The sequence below is a fragment of the Tachypleus tridentatus genome, chromosome 13 (genome assembly GCF_004210375.1).
Source record: "Tachypleus tridentatus isolate NWPU-2018 chromosome 13, ASM421037v1, whole genome shotgun sequence".
Lineage (NCBI taxonomy): Eukaryota > Metazoa > Arthropoda > Merostomata > Xiphosura > Limulidae > Tachypleus > Tachypleus tridentatus.
Window position 1 is genome coordinate 54,855,907 of NC_134837.1, and position 14,927 is coordinate 54,870,833.

A 14,927-nucleotide genomic window follows, 5' to 3' on the forward strand; every position below is an offset into this window, starting at 1 on the left:
TATATTATCATGTAATCAATACAAATAATGACGAATTGGCTGCTGTAGAAGCATAGAATATAAGTCAAGAATAAATATCTGAATAGCAGTTAGAAGGTAAGAATTTGGATAAATGTCCGAATGAAACTGTAGTAGAGGAAACAGAAGTAACTAAACTTAGGCGGAATTATTATTATTGGTGGAAACAGTTTGAGGCGCAAAATCTAATGGGATGGATGTAACAGATAGTTGGGATCAAATATAGACAGCAGTAGAGTTAGTGTATGATGGAATGTTGGCTGAACACCTGATTCTAGTAGAGATAGTGTATGATGGAATGTTGGCACCTGATTCTAGCTGAAACGAAAGAGGAGTGTAATGATAGACAGGGATGATATCAAAATAATACCAAGAGAAACGAAATATCGGTGAAGGAAAAAAGTAATATCCTATCAGCAAGAACAAGATAGTTATAAATCTATGTCTCTTTAATTGTAATAATAAACAGTAGTTTGTTATGTTTTCGTTCCCCATAAGCCAACTGCTGATAGGAATAAGTACATAATAATAACTTAATTACAACCTATATAAAGTAGAAAGGCATAAGAAGGGAAAACAAAATGCAAGTAATACAGCCATAACAAAGTTGCGTCAAAGTGGATCTCTAAGAAAGCACAGATCCCAAACAAATGAGATATCTGAGGGAGCAAATGTAACAGGTAATATCATGCTATATGGTACTGGAGAATCATGTTGACTGTAATACGATATTGCCTTTCATTACACTTGCATATCAAGAAGTCCCTCATTCTATAACGGGACTTTCTCACTTTCAGTTATTATGTAACCAGATGATAAGGGTTAAGTAGATTTATTAAAATGCCGAGTCACGAAAAGTGTCAGCATATGTGATTAACTTGAGGTAATGGTTAGGAAAAAAGCAGAAATTAAAGGTTAAAACTACCCAAAAATTTAAGAATAAATTAAAGCTCTGCTGTGATAAGCATGCTAGAAGATGGGAACTTACAATAAATAAGTTAGTTGCAGTATGGGACCCAGTAATAAGCATATCTTAGCAGCAATATGGATAAGTCCTTTCCATAGAATTGGAATGTGTGTAATGTTGACTAACTACCTTTCTTCTACCTAACATTCCACGAATTAGCAACAGCAAGCTCAGCCTTGGTGTGACTTTCCTCAACACCCAACAGATCAACAAGATTTAAACTAAATGTTTGTGTAAGTACTGCCTACTCGAGTAGCTTTGCGCCAAACTAAAAAAAAACAAACAATACACTGACAAATAAAACCATCTTAAAAACCTACCTTCTGCGAAAAGGAATACACTAGGAATCACTAAATATAACCAGGCCGAAAACATAATCTTGTAGAACTGAAAAATACTAAGTAGCCTAAATCACGTCGATATCAATTTCCAACTGCAGGTCACACACATGCACTTAACAAAATGGCATTTCTATATTAGTAACGGCTTATGTTAGGAAAGTACAATAGATACATTACATATCATTACACTGACTACCAATACGAACACAAGTTTACATATAGTTATGAAGGCTATTATCATGTATATGTAGAGCTTGTATTTCCAGGATAAGGTCATTTCCGTGTTTTATTTCCTGGAATAAGCAACAGATTCAGTTCATGACACTTATATATAACTTACTATGCAGGAAGGATATTTTTTGTTTCTTTTGTCAACCTAAACAAATTCTTGTTTGTAGTTTTACTGCACAGAACACATATATTCAACACAATTGTCATACATATGAGTTATATTTACGTCTTATGACAAAAAATTAAATTTGCAATTACTAGATTGCATTGCACATTTAATTATATTAAATCACTCATTACCTTGGCGTTGGAAATTGTTTTGCAATTTACACAATAGGGTCCAAGATGCTAGAACATAAACGATTACCAGTCGGATGGTGTGGATTTAGTTAGTAATTAGAAAGTCTCACAAACATACATACATTTGACCCAATCGTTTGATAAGATCTACAGTATCAAATGTTTTGATGTTTCAACAAAACACACGAGTGTGTAGACCGAGTAATGATAAGACATTAAAAATCAATTCTGGTTGTCACTATAAGTGGTCAAAATGACACTTCACTAACACGGGAATCATTTTATGAACATAAGGCAGGATTTAAATTTATTTTTACTGATTTCAGTGATAGTGCATTAGCTAGACGTCAGTTTAGACAATACGTCTTATTTAAAGTGATAATTATACATTTTAAAAAGTGTTTGATTTATTTGAAAATGTGAAAGTAGAGGGCGCTCAATTAATGTGATATCATCGTACTACTAACTGTTCAACCAAAACATATTTTACATGACAAATTTGATGAATGTATACATTTTGCTGGAACAGAGGCACTAAGTTAAACAGTAAAGAAATAAGCATACAGCAACGACCCCCCTATTATATGTCATTAGTTTAATTCACTAATTGTGGAAAAAGAGAAATAATTTGTAAAGTACTATGAACACAAGTCACACGACATATGGATAAAAGCATAATCCATAGTTGGTGAAACCATGAAAATTTTTAGATCGGACACGAACCTATGTTACAGCTATAGGTATTGTGAAAGGCTTAATTTTTTATTTAAAATCTACTTTAAATTTGGTTGATGAAACTATGTGTCGTTTCACGCAAAATTACTCAAATGTTATCTGCCTTAACAGTGCGTAATGAACTACAGGGAAGACAACCAGTCAATGCTACCAACCTCAAGTTTTGAAACTACTCTTCTTCAAGGAACAATGGGATTGATCGCAGATTATAATGGCTGTATGGGCAAGTTTGAAATCCGCAAATCGAACGCACTAACATTAGACCGAAATTATGTAAACACTGAAGTAACATCTAGGTGAAACTTTAGGTTGCACAGTTCAACCTTCCGTAACTAAGCACTCAGAAAAAAACAGTTTTATTTAACCAAAGACGTTAGTTTTTCATGCAAAAAACTTGAATAACGTATATATTTGCAATTAGCACAAGTAGGTATTTCAACTAAAGAATATATTTCACTATCAGTTTTGAAACCACAATAACATTACTTGATGTCTGTGTTCTAACAACATAACGCTATTCAATTATCAGTGCAAATGTAAGTCGAAACGAATCGTGAATCGCCCATACTGAAGTAGTTCGTTACGAAGCCCGAGAACAAAGTCATTGATGCTTTAGCTTCGATAAAAATCTCTTCAAAATTGTTCTAATGTGTCTTTGGTAACCATGAACAAAAAATTAACATAACTACAAATTGCCACCTTCCATAATAAGCTGCATTTGACACACGGGTGATACTGTATTCGATCACTTTTCATTCAACTGAATTAAGAAGTATGTTGAAAAAACTCAAAAACATTTATTGAACATTATATATATTTATTGAACACTACTTACAGGTGCATCACATACAGAATTTAATTTTCACACAAAATTCCAACAATAGCTGTGATAAAAAGTTTAATTTTTAATAAAATAGTTTTAGCACGAGATTTATGGTATACTTGGCTGTGTTAGGGAGTAAAAACTATATATATATATCACAATGAAAGTTTTATCAGTTTCGTAAAGTTTTAGAATTCAAAATGTGTTTTTTAACTTCTAATGAAATTAAAAGCAAAATCAGAAATAAAGAACAGTGGTGAAGCTCAAGATGAACACAATTTATTTTCATGAACAGTTAGAGGATATTGTACAAATATCACAACATCTGTTGCGAGTCAAGTTGTATTACATAAATTTAATACTTGAAGATTATTTTGTTACAGTTTTTTATCAATTTACCTCAAAAAATTAACCATTTTCATAATATAACTTAGTAAAATATTACTTATTAAACCAAGAGCAAGATAACAATACAGTATCTCAATAACAAACTTTATAAGCAGACATTGTTTTTTTTAATTCTAATTTATATGTTGTTCAAATAATATTCTTTTTCAGGAAACAAAGCTGTTCATGCAGTAAAAGGTACACGTGGTATCAATGTTACATGAAAACAATTTATAAACTGAACATATTAACATACCGTTTTATGCTTTCAACTTACTCAAAACAAGAGCCAAAACAGGGTACAAATTACTATATACTATGAAAGCTAAGTATAGATTGTGATATTGCAAATCTAAAAAAAATTAAGTGAAAAGACATAAAATCAAATTTAAGACACTTGTTCATTGCGATTTGGTATATGGAATGTTTGTTCGTTTATACACTTTATGTTACTCTATGTGAAAAACTTGGCATGAAGTTGCCACATACTGGTACATAAAAAGAAACTTGAACACTATCTTAGAGATGATGACACAATACCATTAAAGTACTTGAGACACATTTCGAAGTAACTAATAAAATAACAAGTCTTTTTTAAATATATATAAACAGAAATTAAAACATCTTTAGTATATATATCGGGTAGTGTAACTCTATCGTAAGTTTAAACTATGTGTTCCTTTTAAAATAGCAAACATGTTAATTTACTCAAACAAATGATGAAATCGACTTTTCATTATTATTTGATCACTATAATACGTTTAGCGACCAATAATATGATGGCGAAAAAAAGTTTAACACCCTCGGGAAGAGGCAACAGCCTGTTCTGCTTCTTTATCAATATATTATTATTTCTGATGCTAAAAACTAGAATTGCTTGAAGTTTATTCCATGTTTGTTTGCTATTTTACCTACATTTTTATTAAGCCGTCTCGTGGATGTGATTTGACTTCCAGCCATTCCATAAGCGCCAGTTAGTAATGAACACGACAAGATAATTAAAGTTCAGAATTAGTGCCAAAATAAATGTTTTTAATTAATGACTTGTATGTCTAACGCGTGAATATTACAATCCCCAAATTATTAATAGTTGACTAGTCTACCAGTTCTTATCTAAATTTATTTCGTTCATTAAATGTCCTTTATTTTAGCTCGTTCCTATTTCTTTGCTTCGTGTCTTATCACATAGAATTAATTCCCGGGGGAGTTCTGAGAAACGCCAAATGCATCAGTTTTATTTATAAATTCTTGAAACATCTAAGTAATAAATTACTTTTCACGGTTTAACATTGGATAACTACACTGGCGGAATGATAGCCTTCGCATACATGTGTGCATAATTTTGCTACTCACCATGAGTTACAAAATATTGTAATTTTTCACATCTATAACATTAGTGAATTTAACTCCTGGACAATATTTAAGTGTGATGCAATCATAGAAAAATTGATGATGTTATAATTGAACGATCAACAAAAAACCATGGCTTGTACAATGCAACTGAAAGTGTGCGTTATATTACGTGTTTAAAGCATTTCACTACTTTGGAACTTTTACCGACATTATAAGAAAGATTGTTCAATTTTTGTTTCTGAAAAATAAAAGCCTTATTTTTATTACGTACTGAACCGACTTTTCTTTCCTCGATCTATAGCCTACTTTGTGGTGCAGAAATGTTCGGACGACAATATTTCCATAACTTGCAAACCTAAGGTCCAAAAATAAATAATTCTAAAGTAAATTTTAAGAATCGTCTAATTCGAATATACACCAGAAAACGAAGCTCAGTTGAGTTTTAACGTAGTTACTTCATTTATTCACAGCTCGCTCCAGTGAAAATCAATTTGACAAACATTTAATTAATTTCATGACTAAAACTATCTAGCAGTTTTTATTCAAGACGTTCGTTGAAGGCTCCTAGGTATAAGTAATAATCACAAAACCCTTTACGCATAACACCGACAATCTCTCTAGAAACATGAAATTGCTGATAAAAAAACCAAAAAAACGAAACCCGCCGTCAGTCAATAATGTGACATTGCATCATAGATGGACGCTATTTAAAGAATGTGTAAATAATCATCGCTAACGGAAATAATTTCGCGAAAGCTGATAACATATACGAAGCAAAGGACGATGACTAGTCAGATGACCAGAAATCTTATGTTACAGAGGACATACTTTTTGGATAATCAAGGCGAGCAATCTACTTATCTCAATCATAGCATGAATGCTGAACTCGTTTGCAAGCAGTGCACTGATAAAAGCCTCGCTTCATTAAGTACACGGTCATCTTTTGCAAAACGTTCTGCAATATGAAGCAAGATACGCACAAAAAACCGCAATAGTGCCATATCTCACACGTTTGTTCTAACACTACATTGCTGTCGAAAGAGTCGTCTCTGTCAGTGACCTATCAGCCATTTACAAGGAAATAAAGAATAAAAAAGTCATGATAATTGAACTTAATATTCTGCAAGAACATTAACATCTGTGGCACAGACACCTGATATTTTGTAAAGATAGTTTTATTTATTGTTGTTTTTTGGATATCTTCTGCTGACGCTTAATAAACTGGGGGAAAAAGTGAATACATGAAGATGGATTCAAAAGTCCTTCCAGTTTTCCAGAGTGCACTGTAGGCTTGATGAAGAAAGGATATACATGGTAATGTAAAAACGACTGTTTTATTGTGTCCCGTGTTTCCAGTGGCGGTAGATCAACCTAGAAAAAAAACCAAGTCAAACACCATATTCTTCTGTTGTTGATTTTCACATAAAACTACAAGAGTGCTATTCTTAAGTTTGAATTGATAGACAAGCTCTTTCGCTAGAGTTAATGGATTGCGTCGATTTCGTTATCCCAAAGTCACCATTAGTTTTCATACTCTAAATTTTTAAAAGTTTTGTATATATTAATGAGCATTTAAGTTTTAGTAAACATTACAGGTGTAACGTTATTCGGGATCGGTCAACTTCACCGATCTCGAAACTACAATAAAACTTTGGTTGAAAAATGCGAAGTGAGTAGTACTATTACATTCGTTTAAAATTTCACATCACTTCTGCTGATAGTTTTTACTTTCAACTTTTTATCATCTATTTCCTATATTTATTTCACTGTTAATAGCCGAAATATAAACCTGTTGAACATAAGACAATGAATCACCATTCCTGCAATAAAAACCACTGACTGACTACTTCAACTACAGAAAAGCTAATCACAAAAACATTAACGGTTTCAAATATTTCGTCTTACCAACCGCAACAATTCATGTAATTTGTCTCAGCATGGACGAAGTACGTGTACTTGAGCTAAAGAATACTACTAGTAGTAGTAGACATGTAATGCGCCAACCTTCATTTTTTTCGGGAAATTTAAAAAGTATTCCAGATCATTTAAAAAAAAAAGACTTCACCCGTTTTACGACTTTAACAGCCAGACTGAGAAAGACTATTCGCAAAAAAGGCGGATAAAAAGTATTCAAATAAATGAATCGATTCGTTACAGTTTGAAAGTACATGTTGCAGTGTGTGTTGTGTACAGCATGGGTCGTCAAAATACGGTTCGCAGACCTGATCGGCCCACCATTGCCTTCAACAAATATATTTTAAATTACGAAAATGGTACTAAGTGAGATTTATTCATTTATTATTGTGAGTATGTGAGTTTTAGTTGCATAGATCCACGTGTGTGAGGTATCGAAATATGAAAGAATGTTTACCACTTTTATGTTTTTTCTCTCTCTCTCTCTCACACACACACACACACGTGTGTGTGTGCCATTTCATAAACATATCCTATGTCCACAGCCCTGATCTGACTGAGAAGAAAATTTAGGGCAGTCAATTCTAAAGTTTGCAGACACTAGAAATAATTGTTTAATCATCAAACTTTAATGTAAAAAACGCGGAAATAATTAACTCTAACTTAAACTTAACTTTTTTTTTTCAGCAAACCTCAAGATCACAACAAAACGTACGAAAGTAAATGCTGAATCTCGAGTGTTCCAGAAAGACTTGGACAGAGAACTACTTCTTCGTGAAACACTGTGGCAAACCAGCATGCTTAATCTGTCATAGACCTATAATTGTTAATAAGAAATTTAATGCTAAGCGTCACTACCTGACAATACACCAGAAATATAGTGACTTGAATGGACAACTAAGAAAGGATAAAATTGATAAACTGTGGAAAAGTTTGGAAACAAAAGGTTAGTATTCACAAAACAAAGTGCAGAATCGGAAAAAAAATTACAAGTGCCAGCTATGCAGTAAGTCCATTAACAGCTAAAAATATGTTTCGTCACTGAGGGAATTTGTTAAGAGATTAATGGTAGTGGTAGACACTGCATGCCCAGATAAAAAGAATTTAATTTCTAACAATAGTCTCTCTGTAAGAACAATTAAACGACGGGTTGAAGAAATATCTGCTGATGTTAAACAAGTTATACATGACTACTATGACAAGATCCAGTACTTTTCAATTGTACTCGATAAAAGTGCAGATGCAAAAGATACTGCACAGCTCGCAATATTTTTACGCGGTATTAGCTCAGATTTTGATATTGTTGAATAAATCATTCAACTAGTACCATTTAAGGGAACTACTGCTGGAACCGACCTTTCGAAGCAGCCCTACATTGTATGAAAGACATGAATTTGGATATCTCAAAATTAATTTCAGACACTACAGATGGTGTACCAGCAATGGCAGGTAAAAATAAAGGTGCTGTGGCATTTCTTGAGAAGCACATGGAAGAAGTTGGCATTCAAAACAAAATTATCAAATTGCACTGTATCATTTATCAGGAAACACTGTGCTAAGGCTTCAAGAATGCAAAAAGGTAATGCAAGTTGTGGTGAAAGCAGTAAATTTCATATTGTATTGAGAACAGAATCATCAATGAGTCATCTCTTTTCCCAGGCTTCTTCTTACCCAGGACCTCTTTTCTTCCTCTTATTTCTCTCCACTCTTCTGTTGACCATTTGAGTCATCTCTCCAGGCACATGCACACCGTAGCGCTGGCCAGCATCTGCATGGGTGCCAATTGTCGAGTTTACTGTATTTGTAGGCGACAAGTTACTGTCCACTTGTTAAGGCACTACCTCTAAGTCCAATGAAGCAGGTAGATAGTAAGAGGTCAGTGCCTGTTGCAAAAGGGCTGCCTGGGTTAGGCGGGCAGTGACTGACCAATGGTGCTAAATAGCACTCCCATCATCGTAGACGACCCCTGGTGGGTATCCTACCACCAATATAAACACCCTTAAAACCGGTGACTGGCACCTACAGTGTTGTGTCTGTTGAGGCATTGGTCGTCTAGAAGACTTCTCATCTGCCTGGAGGACAGTCATTCCTCCTCCTTTCTCTCAGGGCCAGTCCCCTTAGCCTTTAAATAAAAATACTAATCTGCAAGGCACCAAAACTATTTAACCCATAGTTGGGTCTTGATTGGGGCTTGTCAGGACATGTCCACACACCGATGGGCCACGCACATCACACCTATGGGGCTCAAGATGCTCCAAGATCCCTTGCAGTTTAGCCTGGGGTCGTGAGGTGCCCAGTTACTGTGTGTTGCTATGGGAGAGACACTGCAAGAGTCCTGGTGCAGGAGAGGTTCTGTACTGGCCGAGGGAGACTTGCACAGTCTGCTCCTCTTTCCACCTATAGACTAGCCAGTGGAGGCAGCTGAAATCGAGAATGTAGAAGCACTACACTAAACTATACTACGCCCACTGCCTCAGTAGTTGCATCACTACACCTTGCTGGATTCATCAATCAAAGTAATCACAATGATCAAGATCACAGGACAGTGGTCAAGAATAAAACTGAAGAGATGATTAAAGTGAGTGAACCCATGCAGTGCTTCAACATAGAAAGTGTGATGGATGTCATCAGAACCAGCAAGGAAGAAGCACCCAAACCACATGGCAACACTGTCAAGAATGTTAAAGACCTGCCAACAGACGTGATCCAGAGCTTAGCAAAGGCTTATGAACAGAGCTGGAAGTCAGGAGTCATCCCAGAAGTCTGGACAGATGCTTTCATAAATGCTGTGCCAAAGCCAGGAAAAGACCACAAAAGCCTCAAGGGATATCGTATAATTGTGGTGCAGAACATTATTGTTAAGACCCTGAGAGAGTTGTTGCTTGCTACATCACTGAACAGGTTGAGCACCTGCTTCCTGATGGTCTTGGAGGACATAAGCCTCAACGTGAAACTTGGATCAATGCCACCAGCTTCACAGCAGAAATGTGGTCTGGTTTTGAACAAAAGGAGAACACTCTAGCAGTTGCCCTTGATCTTGAAGAGGCCTATAATAGGGTGCGAATTCCTCTCCCCGCTGACAAGATGTTGCACTTGGGACTCCCAACTTTGTGTATCAGCTCGTTCACACCAGAGATCATGAGAGCAGGTTGGGGATTTACTGCATTTCTGGTTAAGTTAGCCCTCAGCCAGCTCTGTGTCATAATGAAACATGGCGAATGGAGGTCAGACTGGTCAACCATAAGCACTGGCTTCCCACAGGGTTCACCTCTGTCACCTGTTCTTTTTAACATTCACACCCTTGATCTAGCAAGGCTGGACAGACCTGACATCAGAATTAAAACCTTTGCTGATGACATCTTGGTTCATACCAGTAGACCATCTACAGATATGATTGCAAGTAGGACTGAACCCAGGCTGGATCACATAAGAGATTGGTGTAAAGTTAATGGCATACTGATTAATTCAGAGAAGGCCAAAGCACTGTTCCTTACTCTCAACAATCGTTCTGACACATCAGATATTCCCATTACAACCTTCAGAGGCACACAAATTAGACAGGAGGGTTCACTGTGCTATCTGGGCATTGTGTTTGATAGGCAACTGAACTTCTCCAAGCATGTGGATGAGCTCACTGTCAGGGCCATAAAAAGAATGAATGCCCTTCATGCTGCAGCAGGCAGGCATGCAGAGGAATGTCACTTGAACATGCTGTACTGAAGCATCATGCTTTCAGTGGTTGATTAAGCACTGCCCCTGGTACAACTCAACAACAACCAACTTAGAAGGCTTGAAAGACTGCAGAATGCATGTCTCAGGATCATCACAGGTTGCACCAAATTAACTCTAATGCCAGTACTCCATCATCTCACTTGATTCCCCAATATCAAGGACAGGCAAACATCACAAAGAGCCATACTGTTTGCTAAGGCTTAGCAAAATCCAAGGCATGGACTTCACATTTTTAAAAGGAAGTACTCTTTCACTGCTGAACCATCCAACCAACAATGTTCTTTATGCCATACAAGACTTGAAGTAGTACCTAGGTCTCATTTTAAAAGGAAGTCGTGGCTTGAAGTAGCTGCACTGACTTGCAAGAAGATCTGCTATTCATATTCTCTTTCCAACCAACCTCCATGGCTTTGGTCTGCAGAAGAGGAATTGCAATGCCAAACTGCAGTGATTGTCAAGTTCATCAGAGATTGTAGAGAATAGCCTCAAGGTGCAGCAGAAGTGGCATGCCAGGAGATGTTCCAGTAACTTGGCCAGAAGGGAAATCTTATCATTGCAACAGACAGCTCGTTCACACCAGAGATCATGAGAGCAGGTTAGGGATTTGCTGCGTTTCTGGATGGCACACCCATAACTGAGAAGTCTGAAGTATGCACCTTGTACATATGTAGCACCAGGATGGAACTTGAGGCTGTCAAGCAAGCTCTTGGATGGCTCATCAGTGAATCCCCTGATGTCACCATAGTTGTGTTTGCCACTGGCTCCATGGCAGTGTTGCAGCGAATCCAGTGTGGCTGACTACCTAATGGGTGAAGAGAGGCTGCACCTTATCTCCATGATAAATCTTCCACCTCTGTGTATGTCCCAGACCACGCTGGTGTCAAGTACAATGAGAAGACTGACAAACGTGCAGCAGCAGCAGAACTAACAGACCACAAGTCACTTTTTCCTCAAGATATAACACTTTTGTGCCAGCAGTCAGCATGTCAGAGCATCAGAGTCTGTCATAGACTCAGAAGAGGGATATAGAATTTTCAGCCTCAGGGCCACTTTTGGCATCTATTGTGACAGCCACAACAAAAGCCCCAACAGATGTCACAGAATCAGCTGATCACCAGCAACATTAACAGAAGTACACTCGACCTCCTGTTGACTGGAAGGGTCAAGGCAGAGAAGATTTGTGATCCACTGGACACACCCTCTAGCATGCCCACCAGCCAACCCAAGTAACCCAAGACAGAATCAGCAGTTTCAACAACCCTTATTAGAAGCAAAAGCACACTATTCTGATTTATTGTACTTCTGTGGTGTTCCCTGGCTCAGCCAAGGTGCCTTGTTAAGAGTTTATGAGCTCTGAGAAGAGATTGCTGTATTCCTGGAAAGTAAAAAGGAGAATGCCTCAGAGTTTCATGATCCTGAATGGCTCTCGGATCTTATATGTTTAGTGGATATAACTTTCTACTTAAATAAACAGAACTTGCAGCTGGAAGGACGTAGTCAATTAATGAATGTACTTTACGAACATATAGCATTTGAGATGAATCTTCATTTTGGAAATGCCAACTTGAAAATTTGAACTTTGTGCACTTTCCTGAACTACAAGAAAATAAATTCAATGACACTTCAAAATGCATCACTGTTATATGTGAACTTAGAAGTCAGTTGTCCTTACGTTTTGTAGACATTCAGTTACACAAGGCTGATTTCAAGCTGTTTGCTGCTCCTTTTCATCTAAAAGTGGATAAAATTCTTGAAAATGTTCGAATGGAACTCACTGAATACCAAAGCCGTGAGCTTATGGAATCAAAATTTTATGCAGAAGGTGTCTCCTTGTTGGTCTTTTACAATAAATATGTGTTTGAAGCTGAGGTTTATTGAAAATTAATAGACTATGCCAAAAAATTGCATTTTTTTCTGGAATTACCTATGTGTGTGAGCAACGTTTTTCCAAAACGAAAATCACAAACAAGTTGCACACCCAACTCTGATTCACATCTAGATGATGTACTGCATCTTGCCTCCTCTAGCCTGGAAACCGATTTAGGAAACCTTTCCTGAGAGAAACAGCATCAAGTATCACACTGACAGATAATGGCTCTTTAAGTAATTAGCCTTAAATTTCAGGACTTAAAATATTAAACTGATTGATGATATCATTCAATAAAGTACTTCTTTACTCAAATATCACTGGTGATGAGGCTTATTAAATTTATAGTATTTACAAATGTATAAATACTTTCTTGGATTTTTTTCCCTTTTTTTTCATCATGGCCTGCCATATGAGGGGCACATCTTTCTCTATCTCTGTCCAAACAGAGACCCTGGGACGTCAAGTCAAAAATAAGATCATTTATGACAGAATACAAAGGAAATTCATTATGAATAAGTGCCACCTACAGCATAATAGTTGTGTTGAAGATATTTTGGATCACTATCCTGCTGCTAGGATATTGAATAAACAATAGGAAAAATATGTTAAATTGACTGTTTCATTAATTATTTGGAATTAAGCACAAAGCTACACAATGGGCTATCTGTGCTCTGCCTACCACAGTTATAAAAAACCAGTTTCTAGTGGTGTAAGACTACAAACATATCGCTGTGCCACTGGGAAGTTTGGGATGACAACAAATATTTGTTTTATGCAGCAACAGTACAAGATGATTAAGTCCATTTGCAAAAGGTAAGAATTCCCAGTGAGGTTCAGTGTACATGATAATCACTGAAAGATTTTTCCTAATGCAATCATATTGTATTGCCAATTGTATATCATCAAGGCCCTATTAAGTGATGATGAGAAGAGTAACAGTGAAGAATGCCATCAAATTACTTAATGCTGAATTTTTTTCCTGATGTTAGTACACTTTTACTATTGCCAGTAATAACACTGTAACAGAAAATATGGTATGTAATGTTATAAAATAACATGTAGTTATATCTGTCCATCTTTTTGTTATATTTATTTAAAATGGTGTTTTGTTACAGTTTCATGTTTGACTCTCTCATCTTAGAAAAAAACACCTCCAGTTTCCCATGCAAAACCAAAAGCTCAACCTAAACACAGTTAGGTTCTTTGAACTTCTAAGAAAAAAATATCAAGAAGCAAAGAAATATTCATGATGACAAAGAAAATGCCAGCATTCCTGTTCTAAAAAAGAAAAATTATCTTTTAACACTTGTTTGCAAAGTCCTGCTTATCATTCTATGGTACTAAAGGAGCAGCAAAGGTAGGTGAATGATAATAACCTTCTTCCCATATACCCTAACAGAATAGTTGTAAAATTAGCAATTCTTCAAGTGTATAAGCTTGACAGGAAATGCCTTCATTTAGGAAGCATTTCCAAATGCCAAAAGTCTTGAAAACATATATTCTATAACACCAACTTTCAAACTTTGCAGGCAGTTATACAAATGTTGAATTGTGATGACATGTTGTGTGTGTGTGTGTGCTAAAAATACTGAATGTAAACAAAAATACTGAATGTAAACTGTCAAAGTGTGTGACAGTTGAAGAACAGGTGATGTAACCATAGATATAAAGGAAACAACTGCAACTTTGTTACACAGTGTAATCAAAGAATGTATCTCGCATTTCCCAAAGTGCAGTAACAACAGATGGATAAAGCTGCAAAATATTTGTTTTATTATTTGCACTGGCAGGAGGAAAGGACCCATCCTACCTAACATTTCCTGATGAAGTTAGTTTACTAAAGCATTTGTTTCAGTGTATCATAAAAATATTTCCATTTTACAAACCAGGAAAAATGAAAAAGTGAATCTTTAAAATTTACTGGGAAGCCAAAACATTACAAAACTTAGACAAAGGGAAAGTGTTCAAAAAAAGTCACCCAATAGCTAGACATAGATGAAGTGGACAACCCTTTGTCAAACAACCAGGAATGCAAGGGTGAGAAAGACAGAAACCACATTAATGGGACCAAATGTGGAAGGTAAACCATTGCTTTGGTAAATGGATATGGACAAAAGTTGATGGATTGTAAAAGAAAAGATGCAACAAGTGGACTGAATGAGTCCACCTCCACAGTCATCAGGTGTGGAATAAGAGACTAAAAAGAAAAAGGTTTGGTGTACCAATGGGTGGCAAAGGCATATACAAGGTGACCTG

At 36.1% G+C, this 14,927-nt stretch overlaps 2 protein-coding genes across 8 annotated transcripts in view; both read right to left on the minus strand.

Moving 5' to 3' along the window:
* LOC143240220 (uncharacterized) overlaps positions 1 to 1,568 on the minus strand; it is a 34,580-nt gene extending 33,012 nt beyond the window's left edge. Inside the window, exon 1 of the mRNA XM_076482338.1 lies at positions 1,306 to 1,568. Within this exon, the coding sequence (XP_076338453.1) occupies positions 1,306 to 1,360 (55 nt within the window). The 5' untranslated portion in view covers positions 1,361 to 1,568. The remainder of the gene's footprint in view (positions 1 to 1,305) is intronic.
* Positions 1,569 to 3,672: 2,104 nt separating this feature from the next.
* LOC143239831 (uncharacterized) overlaps positions 3,673 to 14,927 on the minus strand; it is a 55,531-nt gene continuing 44,276 nt past the window's right edge. For all 7 annotated transcript variants that reach the window (XM_076481393.1, XM_076481387.1, XM_076481386.1 and 4 more), the window contains one exon: positions 3,673 to 6,526. In XM_076481393.1, coding sequence (XP_076337508.1) covers positions 6,335 to 6,526 — 192 coding nt within the window. In that variant the 3' untranslated portion in view covers positions 3,673 to 6,334. The remainder of the gene's footprint in view (positions 6,527 to 14,927) is intronic.